This window comes from Lissotriton vulgaris, chromosome 3_1, assembly GCF_964263255.1.
Source record: "Lissotriton vulgaris chromosome 3_1, aLisVul1.2, whole genome shotgun sequence".
NCBI classification, from domain to species: domain Eukaryota; kingdom Metazoa; phylum Chordata; class Amphibia; order Caudata; family Salamandridae; genus Lissotriton; species Lissotriton vulgaris.
In genome coordinates, this window is record NC_141689.1 from 1,773,645,260 (window position 1) to 1,773,660,038 (window position 14,779).

The window sequence follows — 14,779 nt, forward strand, 5'->3', positions numbered from 1 at the left end:
GAAGAAATAAGAATTGAAAGATCGCTCTCCATATCCTCTGTAATCAGTTACTTGCACATTTCGACAACCTTAGGCATAGAACCTTATTTAAACTGGATAACAACGCCAGAATATAGATTTGATCTCACTAGGTTGAGACTAAATTCAGTGCACTTTCTAGTAGCCTTTCCTACAGGAGGTACATGGCATACTTCTCTGCCATGTTATCTGTGTGACTGTCACAGCTCAATCTATAAGCGCACTTTATGCTATTCTGCACATTGTATGATTTCTTTAGACTACGTTTTTTACTTCCTATAAAGGGGGGCTATTCTATTTGCAAAGCTTAAACTCATTTGAATGTTGCACTGCTGTTCTTAACTACATCATGGCTGCCATTAACCTGAGAACATATGCATTTTAAACAGTTTTATGACATGAATTTAAACAGGAGTTTTGAAATAACTATGTATCTTCTTCATTAAAAAAAACATTTTTGTATAATATGAATGGATTTAATCTTGAGCTTTTATGGCCATACATATTGGCAGAATAAAGATAATTTTGATTTGAAGTCCAGACAGGAGGGAAATTTCTCAACAATATGGAAGTAAAGGGTCTAAGAGATGGTGACCTCGACAAAAAGGTCGCCTTCAAAGGTATCTTGGGGGCCAGATCCAGACCAAGTTTGAGACCTATAGTACCCATGATGCCTACCTCACTCCATCAGAGGAAGACATACCACCCATCAAACTTAGCAAACAAGGTCTGGGACAGTACTGGAGGAAGACCAAAGATGGAGACCAACTAAAGCACCAGAGACAGTAGTAACAGCACTGCAAAAACGTGAAAATCTGAGGACTACTTCAGAGAAGAGCACATTAGTGCTGAAGGGTGTGAAAAAAGGCAACTGCTGCCAAAGTGCTGAGTGGTCTTATATATGGCTTAGTGATGTCCCATCAAGGGATCTGTCTAAGTGGACTTGGAACTATGGTGCCACCTGTTACTAGAGGTATTGTAAAATGTCCAGTTTTAGTCTGCCACCTAGGGTATATTGAGGACGTAAAGAATGTATAGGGAGAAGCGTCCTTAAGAGCGACTATTCAGATTAAACACTGCTAAGAAAGATCAAACAAATGACAGTGTAGCTCGCTGACTGCAAAAAGGCCACTTTGATTAAGTAATATCTTGTTGAGGTGTCTAATCCTACTAAGATTTATAACACCACCAGCACTATTGTTCTCACCTGTTGAAAAGAAAGTTCTTGAAGTACCTCTTACAGAAAATTGCTATTCAACATGAAAACACAATAAATATCAAATAACTTAGCACAAAATACCTTTTATCCGAAATGCTTGTGTCCAAAGGGGTGAAAAGATTTACTTTCCATTCATCTTGCAACTTGAGGTCAGCATTACTGAAGATGCCCATTAGTATGCTGGATCCCATGTAATCTACACGTGATTCTGTGGAGCCCATTGTTATCTGAATTTTGTGACTGGGTTGTTGGTTTGGATGTTCCGAAATATGGGCTGAAGTGGGAAACAAAAACAGTAAATCTATAGTAAGCTTTAGAAACTCACTTCAAATATCCAATATGGTGTGGATCATTCTCTGGCAAAGGAAACAGCCCCTCCCACGCCTCCTGTGCATTTTTTAATTTAGCAGTGTTCATGAAAATACACGTTTTTTGTTTTCATGAACACTGCCAGTGCGCAGGACAGTCCTCTGTGCCTGGTCTCCAGACTTCTGATGACAGGAAGATGGAGCAGAGACATTAGCCAGCTACAGAGTGCTTTTTTATAAAAAAAACAGGTTGTAGTTGTATGTCTGAATTGCACATACTCGAGGGGCATAGTTCAAATACACTCCCCTCACACAGGCACAATCCATTTTATTTAGCAGACATACAACGCATGTCTCAAACAGCACAGTATATCTGCTTAATGTGGCTGGATTGTTCTCATTGGGCGCAGGGTCAAGACTGATTTGCACATGGCTAGGTCCAAACTGGAATGGCATGGTGAGCACAAAAATGATGGATTTAGGCCCAGATCTTTGTACTGGGGTGAATGTATGACATTGTTCTGCATTATGTCCATCAATTGTTCTTTTTGCAAATGTGGCTGTCAGGGCGCACAACATTGCATCGATGAAGCCAATGAAAAGCCATACACAGCTGCAGTGAAAGGCTCGTCAGTACTATCCCAGTTTCTTATAGGGCTTTGCTTCCAGTCCTATCAAGAAGTCGGAGAGGTTGAGGTGGGCCTTTCGCTTTTTAATCCTGCCCTTGCTGTTTCGTATGGCTCCCTTTTGGGAATCGTTGTTGAATCCAATGCCCAGGACCAGATTCCTGTTCGGCTGCTGCCATGGAGCGACAGAGTTGCCAGCTAAGTAAGCAAGGTAAAGAAAAACAATTTCTTTCTTATGCATGTGTGTGATTCTGAATGTGTTTATGAGTGAAGGGGATTAACTGAAAGTGTGTGTGAGTGTTTTAGATTGTCAATAAGAGTGAAAATGAGGGAGAATCTGAATTTGACAGTGTGTATGAATACGTGAAAGTGAGTATGAGGCAGTGAGAGAAGAAGTATGAGTGTGTTAGAACGGTCGAGTGGAAGATTTGGGAGGGAGTGTAAGTGAGTCAGGGACATAGCTATGAATGGTGCAACAGTTGCATTTGCACCAGGTCCCAGAGTCAGTGAGTGTGTGTAAGTGTTTTAGTAACTTAGAATGAGAACCAGCGAGTATGAGTACGTTTGTGTGTAACAGTGAGTGGGGTAACAGTGAGTGGGGTATCAGTGATAATGAGCAAGTGAGTGAGTTAGAGGATGTGAGAAAAAAAGAGTCAATATGACAGGGAGGGGTCAAATTTAAAATAAAATGGGGTGAACTCCTGCCCAGTATTACACCTCACCACTTTCAAAGATCACCAGCTGCCACTGAACAGCTGGACTCCAGGCTCTCAGAGAGTCCTAAAAAATGAATTCCCTGAGAAGTCTTTGAATATAGAATGTTTGTAGACATTTGCAGACTAGCTTGTCTAACTGTACTGTGAGGCTTCCCAGGGTTCACTGCTGTCATCCAAACTCTTAAAACATGCATGTTTCCCGTAGACCTCCTTCTATGGGGGCTAAATACAATATAGATGACCTCTAAATCCTACTGATCATAGAAAACAAGCAAAGTCAATTTAAGGGGATGAAGAACTGTTAAACTGCCACAGAAAAGTGTAGTTAAGAAAACTTTAAACTTGACCCCTCAACAACTGCATTTCATTTTACCATCTTGTTTCAGAAAAGTGGTCTTATGGCCAAAGCAATGTTTTTGGGATGTTCAGAGCCTCAAAAGTAAAAGGGCAGGAAATAATTGAAAAGGTATACCTTAGCTACTGCCAAGCATGTTCCTCTATATGTCACATAGACACAAACTCTTTCCATGAAGCCCTCTCTTTCTTCCACTCTTCAACTACTGCTGTATCCCCTTCCTGCTGCCACCAGAACCGATCTGGAGCCACAGACCTCAAGAAGCACTTCTTGACAGTACCAAGTAACTATTTAAAGTGAATCATATTCCAGGGCTTCACAATGGTTCTAAGCCTAAGTGGCAGTGGTCTTAGAAGCATAAAACTAAAGTATAGTAAGTAGAAAATTATTTTCTGTAGTTCTAAGATGGTGTCTTGACAGGCTTTTTGGCTCTATTTCGGAGTGATAAAGACTTTAAGTTTGCTCACACATATAGGCTGTATTCTTCCCTTTTAAGCCCTTTCTTCCAGACCTAGAAGAGGATAGCTGCTTTATATGATGATAGATCCCTTACTCTAATCCATCTATTGCCTATTGGCTTTGCCTTTCATTATTTTGCTTATAGTAGAGGGTGGATCCTGTGGTCCTGACTTTATATTACACATTAGTATTGTTTGTGTAGGTACTCTGACAGAGCTAAGGGTTATTTCATCCTTCTCAGGCCTACAAGGCCCAGAACTAAAGAGACTCCATTTTGCTCTCTATCCCTGCAGAGATGAGATGCTTTAAGGGAAAAGGTAATATTTTGGTTTTGAGCTGTTGTTCGCCCTAAGCGAACCGGAGAGAACCAGCCAGAGCTGAATCTAATCAAGAAGTGTCCCTGGGCTCAGGTCTCTAGACGAAACAAGCAGCTGATCACTGTGGGAGCGTCTAGAGCGAGGAGCCCGGTGCATGGACCTGGTGGGAGGAGGTTGCTGGCTGGAGCTTTCCACTAGAGGAGAGGAATCCATATTAGCGAATTGCAGGAGAGGAGGAGTGGTCAGTTTGGTTCTTGAAGAGTGGAGAGTAGGATGTCTGCTGGAGCTGCAGAATACAGTGCAGTTCTATTGGTTTTCTGGAATGGAGAAAGAAGGCAGATGATTGCTGAAGCTGAAGAGAGAGCAGTAACTATCAGCTGGGACTGCCAGTTTGTCAGAGAGCATTAAAGCAGATGGAGGAGTTGAGGCTGTCAGCTGAAGTAATTGAGCCAGAGGCGTGGAGCTGTGGTGACGGAGGGAGAGACAGAGAGAGCTCTGATCCCACCAGAGACAGAGAGAAATCTTCCTTCTAATAGGTGAGGTAGTCTAAACTAGTCCACTTTACACTTACACCTTAATCTTGTCCTTATTCCCTAGGCTATTGTATGTCTAATCCTTTTCTTTCAGCGGTGTGTTAAAAGTTCCTGTTAGTCATAGAGACCCCGCAGATTTGTGTATGTGTATTTTATGATTATTGTAATAAAGATACCCCAGTTCTTAGTGAACTAGTGTGCATGTGTTGTTCTTATGATAGAGAGCGTTTTTACTCCTGCATACAGTGTGTCCACTATTCCAAAAGCACAGGTAACCTTTTCTTCTAGTCAGATGTTACAGCCAGAACAGATGCTGCCCCTGATCCGGTAAGTCTGAATAATTAGGGAGAGAGAGGAGCCCTTGAGCTAGGGAATTATTGACACTAAGTGATTCGGCCATCCCATAATATTATTGTAGTAGCGAACCCTTAGTGAATAGTGAGAGAGACTTCCCAACATAGAGACAGAGAGCTGAAGGTATTCATAGGAAAGTGGTCGTCATTGGTAAGTGGCGTTAGTGAGAGCACTGATTGTGGTCAGTGTGTATACCCGCAAGATTGCGGCTTGAGTGAGCACTGAGGGTAGTCAGTGTGTAGGTCCGCCGGATTGTGGACCGGAAAGTAAGTAAGCGAGCACTGGGGGGGAGACCAGTGTTTAGTTCCGCCGGATTGTGGACACAATAGAAAGAGAGTGAGCACTGAGGCAGCAGCTCAGTGTGTAAGGCACGCCGGATTGTGTGTCGAGTGAGCACTGATGGTGATCAGTGTGTAATGGTAGATAATCAGAACTGCCCCAGGGTAGATTAGTCTGGACCCATGTGGTCGCGAGACTATGAGGTATGAGTGTGGTGTAGGGCATGGATGTCCTTAGTAATCAGTGAGTATTCTTAGTATCCCTATAGATTTAGTGGTGTTTCTAATGATATGAGCTTGTATATTGCGAGTTCCCCATCCTCAGGTAGGTACCCAGGTGCCTGGATAGATGGTCCTGAGGAGGGAGGTGGTTACGTTCCGGCTGGGTTGGAGGGGCTCTCAGGAGCTGATCCCATCTAGTCTGAAAATCCAGTCGTTACATCTGGCGTAGTCTTGCAGTTTACGAAGCCTGTGTGCCCTGGCCATGTGTTTGGATAGTTTCCCATAAGTTGTGGGGGAGTGCCCTAATCGCCAGTTACATCTGGCGTAGTCTTGCAGTTTACGAAGCCTGTGTGCGCTGTATTGGTTTTTATCTTGATGGTTTGCACTTGGCACGAAAATTGGCCTATGGGCTTGAACAGTTGCAGTGTAAGGAGATTGCAGTACATCATGGCATTTGACTTATGCAGGGTGGAAGAAATGCTTTTCATCTTGGTGTTTGAACTGTCAGGCTTGAATGGTGACATTACATGAGGGAGCCAATTACATCTTTGTGATGGTCCAATTGTACAAATGTGTGTGAAAAATGCTTTTAAATTGCCCATTAAATTGCCTGCTGTGTTTGCTTACGCTGTGCAATGTGAAATGTGTTCATTGTAATATGACTTGTGGAGTTCCTTGTAAATAGCTCCTTGTAAATATGCCTTGTAAATAGCGCCATATCATTATGGCTTGTGAGGTGCATGTTCTCATTTTGACTTGCTGTGTTCCTTGTGAATTGCGCCTTGAATGTATTCCTTGTGAGGAGCATGTCATTTTTTGGACTTGTTGACTTTCTTGTAAATATGGCATGTGAATAGCGCCATGTGGATATGGCTTGTACAGTGCATGTTATTGTTGCGTTAGGCAGGAGAGAGCTGGATCTCTTTCAAATGCTTGGAGAAAATGTTTTGAAGATGTGCACGTGTTATTTGAAAACGTGGAGTGATAAGTTCTTGAATTTCCCATGTACTGCTGTCATTGGGGAATGATTGTGCTTGAACTGCCAAAGGGTTAATATCTTGAATTGTGACGGCAGTTATTATTTTAACATGCTGTTTAACATGCGTGGTTATGTGAGCTGACACTAAAAGTCAGTGTTTGTTTAGATGAATGATGGTTTGATTTCACTTTCATTGGTTGCTGGTTTCTGCCTATGTGCTTTGTCAGCTTGCTGACAGCATGGTAACATCTTGCATGGAGAGAGAGCAGTGTTCATTTACATGTGCTATTTAATATGCATCCACAGACGTGTGGAGAATTATTTTTGAACGCATGATTTAAAATGAGTGAAATATTAAAAAGATGGCCCAGTTAGAGTGCACGCTACGGGCTGTTTTAATTATTTCGTAGAGGGTTTTCCACCTAGAAAGGAATGTGCAAACCGGTGTTTTGGAATGATCACAGGTTGTGAATAATCAATCATACCCAACAGTGCACGGTAAAATGTGCTTTTAATTAGTGAAATGCAACCGTGTGCTTTTACAAATAAAATGTGTGTTCTAGAAATTATACAATATTATTATTTTTTTTTCCAATGCAAGCTGCCCCTTAGAATAGCGTGTGAAGTTTAACCCACTCAGTTTGAAAAAATGGCTATTTGAAAAATAAATGATGTTGAATCTGGCCCTTTTTGATAGGTTGAATAGAATAGCTTGCACACTAAATTATGCAGCAATGCAAAATTACATGTTACCCCTTGTTTTACTTCTCATGTTATTTTCAATATGGAAAATTAAATGCAATGTTGTTCTAATATTTTTCCCTTTCAGCAGTAGCTGTTTTTATAATAGATTTATTTCAAAATGCTAGCCTGTGACTTAGTTGCAAACAATATGTCCTTATTAATTATTGGTTTTAGGATGCTTTTCATCACGTTTTGATTTTGCTTCGGTTAGTTAGAGGATAATGGTTAGCTCTCTGGCCTGGGAACAGATGTGTTTTGAGTTCCAGGGAATGTGTTTTTCGACCTTGAGTTAGCCTGACTCCCAGAGAAAGCTATTTTGTAAAGGGAGGGCCTTTCCCTCTTGGAGCGCCGAGCAGTGCCTGTCTTGTTATTATTGGCCATTCTCCAATTTCTTTCCGCGGAGAAATGTTTATGTAAGGGGGGGGTCAAGTCGCTCTTCCTTGCTGTCGGCGCAGACAGCTTCATGGACTTCAGATAAGGGATCCTTGCACATGCAGAATAATTGGCAGACGCTTGGCCCTGGGAGTTAGATAAATACAGTAGGCCTGGGTGAGCTTCCCTGACTAGAGATTAGAGATGCTTGGACAGAATGGTTGGCAGCAGCCTTGCTCTTGCAATGAGATCAGCACTTGGCAGTGATTCAAAATTACATCGCACTGTAGCCTGGCTTCTGCTTATTTTTTGGAGCGGATTCAAAACTCTGAGCGCGAACATCTTTCTGAAGGGAGGGGCTGTCTCTCAGAGGATTCGGGAGTTGCTAGGCCCCAGCCCTTCTGGCTGTGTATGACAAAATTGGATTTTGCCCAACAAATTTAAAAGGATATGATTTAATTCATTCCTTGAATTCAGAATAATGTTTTTTATTAATTAGGAGGTTTCTTTCGACAATAAAAAGCACTTGGGGTGTTTTTTAAATGGAAAATTTATTTTTGCTAGATTAATGATACTTGTTTTTTCGTTTCAGGTTGTTGGGTTGTGGTGTTTGGTGTGTGCGTCGGCCCACCCCCCTCCCACTCCCTTTGTTATTTTACTTTTTTTTTTTATGTTAGTTTGTTGTTTTTGAAAGATGGAACCAGACCAGACCGGATTGGTGGCGGATGAACGACGGAAGCTGGTAATTTATGACCAGATCGGAGGAAGTGCTTCCTTGGCACCGGATACAGATGAAGATGAAGGGTGGTGTCCTACACTGATGCCACAATTGACTGCCTTGAACCCCAAAAATTATGCTGAAGAACCCATCTTTATTTGGTTATAATTATGTTTCCAACAGAAGAAGTCATTTTTTCCCCATATTTTTTTTATTTCAGATGGACATTCACAAACAGGCCCCAATTGAACATTTCTCATGGTTTTGATGTTTATGCAGTACTATATTTTGCCTTTAGTATGCTATGCTATTCATTATTGATACACTTGTTTATGTTTCACCTATTATAATTTTCCTGTTTTCTGCAAAACAGTTTTGCCAATGAAAGGATTGTAATCTTTTAAATGGGGGTGCACACATGTGTTCCACAGATCGATACAGAAGGTGGATACAAACTGTTTCCTGAGTTAGATGATATATACACCACATTTAGATCATTTTCTTCGATTTATTGCTTGATATGCATAGTGCTACATCAGCTATTTTGTAGGAATGGGGTTATCCTTATTTTCCTGTTATTACACTTTCACTTTGATTCATTAACTCTTAATTAGAACAGTGGGATTAGTTCCAAGGGTGGTTACCCTAGACTTTAAGTTGTCCTGGGAGGTGTGTTTTTTAGTAAGGTTATGTCCTACATCTATTATTAATGTTTGCCCAGACCTTGAAGACCTTTTGTCATGTTTATTTGTCAAATTTCATCAAATTCTTTCTTAAGTTGACCAAAGAAGGTAGGCCTCATTTAGGCCCATTATTATTTTCGTTCCACAATCATGGCCCTACACCAATGGATTTCATGAGTTATCACTAGGAGTTGAAGCACATTTAGTTCTTAAGTTGACCAAAGTAGGTAGGCCTCATTTAGGCCCTTTGTTGTTTTATCATTAGAAGTTGAGGTACATTTAGTTCTTAAGTTGTCCGAAGTAGGTAGGCCCCATTTAGGCCCCTTGCTGTTTTCATTCTACAAACATGTCCCTACATCAATAGATTTCATCAGTTATCACTAGAAGTTGAGGCACATTTAGTTTGAGGGTGCTTTGGTTAGTTTCTGTTGTTATTAGATCAATCTTAGATATGTTTCAGCATTCAGGTCAAGGGTGCTTTGATTTGTTTTCAGTTAGTTGTTAGATTTGTATTCCCTACATCAAGTTCAGGTGGAATTTCCTTAAGTTGTCATTTATTTTAGAGAGCCTTTTGGTTTTTGGTTTTGTTGATAGATTATGTTGATGTTTGTTTATTAGTATGTTGTTGTTTATAGATGTTCGCAAGATAAAGTCTTAGGGTGGAATGTCTTGACAGGCTTTTTGGCTCTATTTCGGAGTGATAAAGACTTTAAGCTTGCTCACACATATAGGCTGTATTCTTCCCTTTTAAGCCCTTTCTTCCAGACCTAGAAGAGGATAGCTGCTTTATATGATGATAGATCCCTTACTCTAATCCATCTATTGCCTATTGGCTTTGCCTTTCATTATTTTGCTTATAGTAGAGGGTGGATCCTGTGGTCCTGACTTTATAGTACACATTAGTATTGTTTGTGTAGGTACTCTGACAGAGCTAAGGGTTATTTCATCCTTCTCAGGCCTACAAGGCCCAGAACTAAAGAGACTCCATTTTGCTCTCTATCCCTGCAGAGATGAGATGCTTTAAGGGAAAAGGTAATATTTTTGTTTTGAGCTGTTGTTCGCCCTAAGCGAACCGGAGAGAACCGGCCAGAGCTGAATCTAATCAAGAAGTGTCCCTGGGCTCAGGTCTCTAGACGAAACAAGCAGCTGATCACTGTGGGAGCGTCTAGAGCGAGGAGCCCGGTGCATGGACCTGGTGGGAGGAGGCTGCTGGCTGGAGCTTTCCACTAGAGGAGAGGAATCCATATTAGCGAATTGCAGGAGAGGAGGAGTGGTCAGTTTGGTTCTTGAAGAGTGGAGAGTAGGATGTCTGCTGGAGCTGCAGAATACAGTGCAGTTCTATTGGTTTTCTGGAATGGAGAAAGAAGGCAGATGATTGCTGAAGCTGAAGAGAGAGCAGTAACTATCAGCTGGGTCTGCCAGTTTGTCAGAGAGCATTAAAGCAGATGGAGGAGTTGAGGCTGTCAGCTGAAGTAATTGAACCAGAGGCGTGGAGCTGTGGTGACGGAGGGAGAGACAGAGAGAGCCCTGATCCCACCAGAGACAGAGAGAAATCTTCCTTCTAATAGGTGAGGTAGTCTAAACTAGTCCACTTTACACTTACACCATAATCTTGTCCTTATTCCCTAGGCTATTGTATGTCTAATCCTTTTCTTTCAGTGTTGTGTTAAAAGTTCCTGTTAGTCATAGGGACCCCGCAGATTTGTGTATGTGTATTTTATGATTATTGTAATAAAGATACCCCAGTTCTTAGTGAACTAGTGTGCATGTGTTGTTCTTATGATAGAGAGAGTTTTTACTCCTGCATACAGTGTGTCCACTATTCCAAAAGCACAGGTAACCTTTTCTTCTAGTCAGATGTTACAGCCAGAACAGATGCTGCCCCTGATCCGGTAAGTCTGAATATTTAGGGAGAGAGAGGAGCCCTTGAGCTAGGGAATTATTGACACTAAGTGATTCGGCCATCCCATAATATTATTGTAGTAGCGAACCCTTAGTGAATAGTGAAAGAGACTTCCCAACATAGAGACAGAGAGCTGAAGGTATTCATAGGAAAGTGGTCGTCATTGGTAAGTGGCGTTAGTGAGAGCATTGATTGTGGTCAGTGTGTATACCCGCAAGATTGCGGCTTGAGTGAGCACTGAGGGTAGTCAGTGTGTAGGTCCGCCGGATTGTGGACCGGAAAGTAAGTAAGCGAGCACTGGGGGGGAGACCAGTGTTTAGTTCCGCCGGATTGTGGACACAATAGAAAGAGAGTGAGTACTGAGGCTGCAGCTCAGTGTGTAAGGCACGCCGGATTGTGTGTCGAGTGAGCACTGATGTTGATCAGTGTGTAATGGTAGATAATCAGAATTGCCCCAGGGTAGATTAGTCTGGACCCATGTGGTCGCGAGACTATGAGGTATGAGTGTGGTGTAGGGCATGGATGTCCTTAGTAATCAGTGAGTATTCTTAGTATCCCTATAGATTTAGTGGTGTTTCTAATGATATGAGCTTGTATATTGCGAGTTCCCCATCCTCAGGTGCCTGGATAGATGGTCCTGAGGAGGGAGGTGGTTACGTTCCGGCTGGGTTGGAGGGGCTCTCAGGAGCTGATCCCATCTAGTCTGAAAATCCAGTCGTTACAGATGGCCACTTCCAAGTCTTGGAAGAACAGAAAATATAGCTCCGCGATGGCTGCTAAACTGCGTCTAGAAACAATGAGGCAGCCACCTTAGAAGTATAACAATTAATATTCTAGGATGGCCAAAACTTATTTTCTTTAGTTGGAAGAAGAGTGCAAAGTTGTGTCTACACATGATCTGACAACCACCCTGTAAGCATCTGTTCACAGTGTAGTGCTTTAGATTCACTTGGTCTGCATACTTCTGCCATCAAGTTTGGGGATTAGATGTTTGCAACTTGTTTTATAAGAAGAAATCTTTTGAGTCACGAGGTATGGGGACGCCACACTTAGTTGGTAATGTGTATTGGTATAGACTCAATTGTTGTTTTTCGGTCAGCGGATGAGCGTAGTGATGGAGAAGTCTGCAGGACATTTTGGTGCCCATTTGTGGAAGTGTATAAAGAAAAAATAAATCTCTAGCAACCACTAGCTTTTGAAAAGACAGGACAACACATGAGAATTTACACCACTACATACAACAAACAGATGCTTACAGGGTATGTGTGGCTGTAAATACATATGCTTTGCACAGACTGTAAAGCAGTACTTCCATTAGTGGTGGTCAGCCAGTGGATGCTGTAGATGCTTGAAACGAAGTTCTTAGAACTGTTTGACCAACTCTAGTCCGCTGGCGAGCTAGAATATCCTCACAGTATTTTTCAATTTTTTTTAAAATCATTTTCAAAGAGAACAGTTCACAACTTGAAAACAAATGAAGATACAAAAGAAAGTAAAGGCAGATGTGTGAAGGCAGGAGAACATAAGCCCATTTAAGTTGGAAGCATTATCCTAATGAATAAAACAAAGAAGTAATCCAAACAAATGATTCACAATCAGGGAATTCAGTTAAAAACCAGCACGGCAGCTCACAGTGCAGCATCAATAGCACAACTCCATGGAAAGCAGAAGGGAAAACTCACTTCCACTCAGCTCCAAAACACTTATGCAACAAGTTACTACCATTCACTCAGCAGGACCCTAAGCAGCTGCAGCAGGGGATAGGAGGATTTGCTCTGCCTCTGGTGAAGGTGCCGTTTCAAGCAAAAACCTCCCCAGGGCATCCATTTTTGGGCAAGCCACCAGTATCGCATCCCAAGAGGGTTAGATTGCCTCCTCCCGTCGAAGCACCTCTCTTTCAGAATCTGCCCATAATACCTTACTCCATTTACCCAGGTCAGTTCTAGTGGTGGATTTCCAGCTCTTGAGTTGTGTCAGGCCAGACTCAGAACTTAATACGTAAACCTATCTGTCTCCTTCCGGGCCACGCTTTGAGCATGTAAACCCAGTAAACACAGCTGCGGGCAGCAATCAAAGTGACTGTCAGTGGCCTGAAACATTACTTGACATACTGTGGCCCTGTATGGAGCCTGCACTGGACATGACTACACCATATGGAAGAACCCCACCTCAGTCGCATCACAGCAGGGACACTCCAACAGAGCCAAAGGGAACATGGTTTGAAGGTGCTGTTGAGTGAGATATGTCCGGTGTAGGTAATAGAACTAAACAAGTTTGAATTGAGCATTTTGAGATACGTTAGGTGAAAACGCCAGAATTGTCTTCTAGGCAGAGTCACTTGAAATGGGTGTTAGGTATGTGGCCCAGCTCAGTTGAGTCTGATTCATTTGAGCCTTTTTCAGCAGAGCACAATAAAGTTGCATGATCACTCTTGTGATGAGGTACAGGTAACCGAGGTACTCATGCTCAGGCGGATCAGAAGCACCTGCCCTCCATCAGGTACGAATTCTGCCCTTCAGGGCTCCATGCCAGTATCGAGCAATCAATAAGGGGAGTTTTCACGTATATGGGGCACTGGTGTGGGTTCTTTGCAAAGTTCTCGCGCAAACATTCTCACCCCTCACTATCGAAGCAGGGGCGGTGCCAACAGGATTCGGTTGAGATATGCCCTATAAACATATTGTCACAGGCATTCCACCAGTGTGAACAAATTCTCTTGTTCCGCAAGCATCTGCTCTCTGCCCGCAGGTGCCTCACCCAACTCCGGAGGAAGCCCAGTAAGTACCAATTCCTGCATGTCTGAGTGTAACTGGGTATGCACCGCTATTTTATTAGCGATTCCGTAAGCTCCAAGTCAGGATGCCGGGTCTACGGGGGAGCCACCGAAAGGTGCATAGTAGGGGTAAGGACCAGAGTACATTGCACAAGATATTCAGCTTCCATTACCCTTTCACACGCATCAGTGCAAATTTATGAGCCAAGATGTTTGGTACCAAACATCTTGGAATTTGGTGACGCCATCATGGAGCTTTGGAACTCGTAGTGACAAGCTCCCAGCCCTTGTACTCAGTATGGCTTTACTATACACTTATAACATCTAAGAATGGACTAAGACACTTTAGGGGCATATCTGCTCATGCAGTTATGTCCTCACATAAGGTATAGTGCACTCTCCCTTATGGATGTAAGGCCTGCTGTAGGGGTGACTTACCTATGCCTCTTGCAACGGTGGTAGGCCTGGCACACAAGGATCTGTGTCATGTCGATGCTTCAATTTGATCTGCACCAAAACACACAGGCTGTTGTGGCAGTATGCCTGTGTTTGGCGAGGGGTCTCTTAGGGTGGCACAATACATACTCCACTCCCTAGATACCCTCACTCGTCACAAGGCCCTTGGTACCACTGGTAGCTTACTTTTACAAGGGACTTATATGTGAGCCAGAGGTGTGCCAATTTTGGAAACAATGGTACAGTTTTCGTGAAAGAACACAGGCACTGAGAACCTGTTTAGCAGGAGCCCAGTGCACATGCAGTCACTCAGTCAAACATGCATCAGAATCAGGCAAAAAGTGTGGGGGTTGGGGGTACTGCAACAGAAACCAACTTTCCTACAACCCTGGCATAGGAGGTGAGGGGACTCTGTGCGCCTGGTCCAGGGCGTAAAGTCTTCAAAGTCCCTCAGGGGTTACACCCTCCTATAGCCAATCCGCCAGAAAAACAAGCATAGAGTCACACTCCACTCCCTCCAGCAGCCCAACAACCCTAATGTTGTTTAGTTGGGCCCTTCCTTCTTGATCATGCAACCAGGCAGCCAGTCGCTTTGTATGTGCTTACAACTCCGCGAGGCTGCGTTTTGGGTCTCAGGCACCAATGCTTGAACCAACACTTACAAGGCGGACACCCTCACTCCACATTCCTAGAGCCTCAAAGAAAAGACCAAGCTCAACAGCAATAAGTCAATATTGCCCTCCAGG

At 42.9% G+C, this 14,779-nt stretch overlaps 1 protein-coding gene across 15 annotated transcripts in view; it reads right to left on the reverse strand.

The window, feature by feature from the left end:
• The window catches only part of BLTP1 (bridge-like lipid transfer protein family member 1), a 1,831,302-nt gene that overhangs the window by 90,069 nt on the left and 1,726,454 nt on the right, over positions 1-14,779 (reverse strand). For all 15 annotated transcript variants that reach the window (XM_086962202.1, XM_086962209.1, XM_086962198.1 and 12 more), the window contains one exon: positions 1,319-1,511. In XM_086962202.1, coding sequence (XP_086818328.1) covers positions 1,319-1,511 — 193 coding nt within the window. The remainder of the gene's footprint in view (positions 1-1,318; positions 1,512-14,779) is intronic.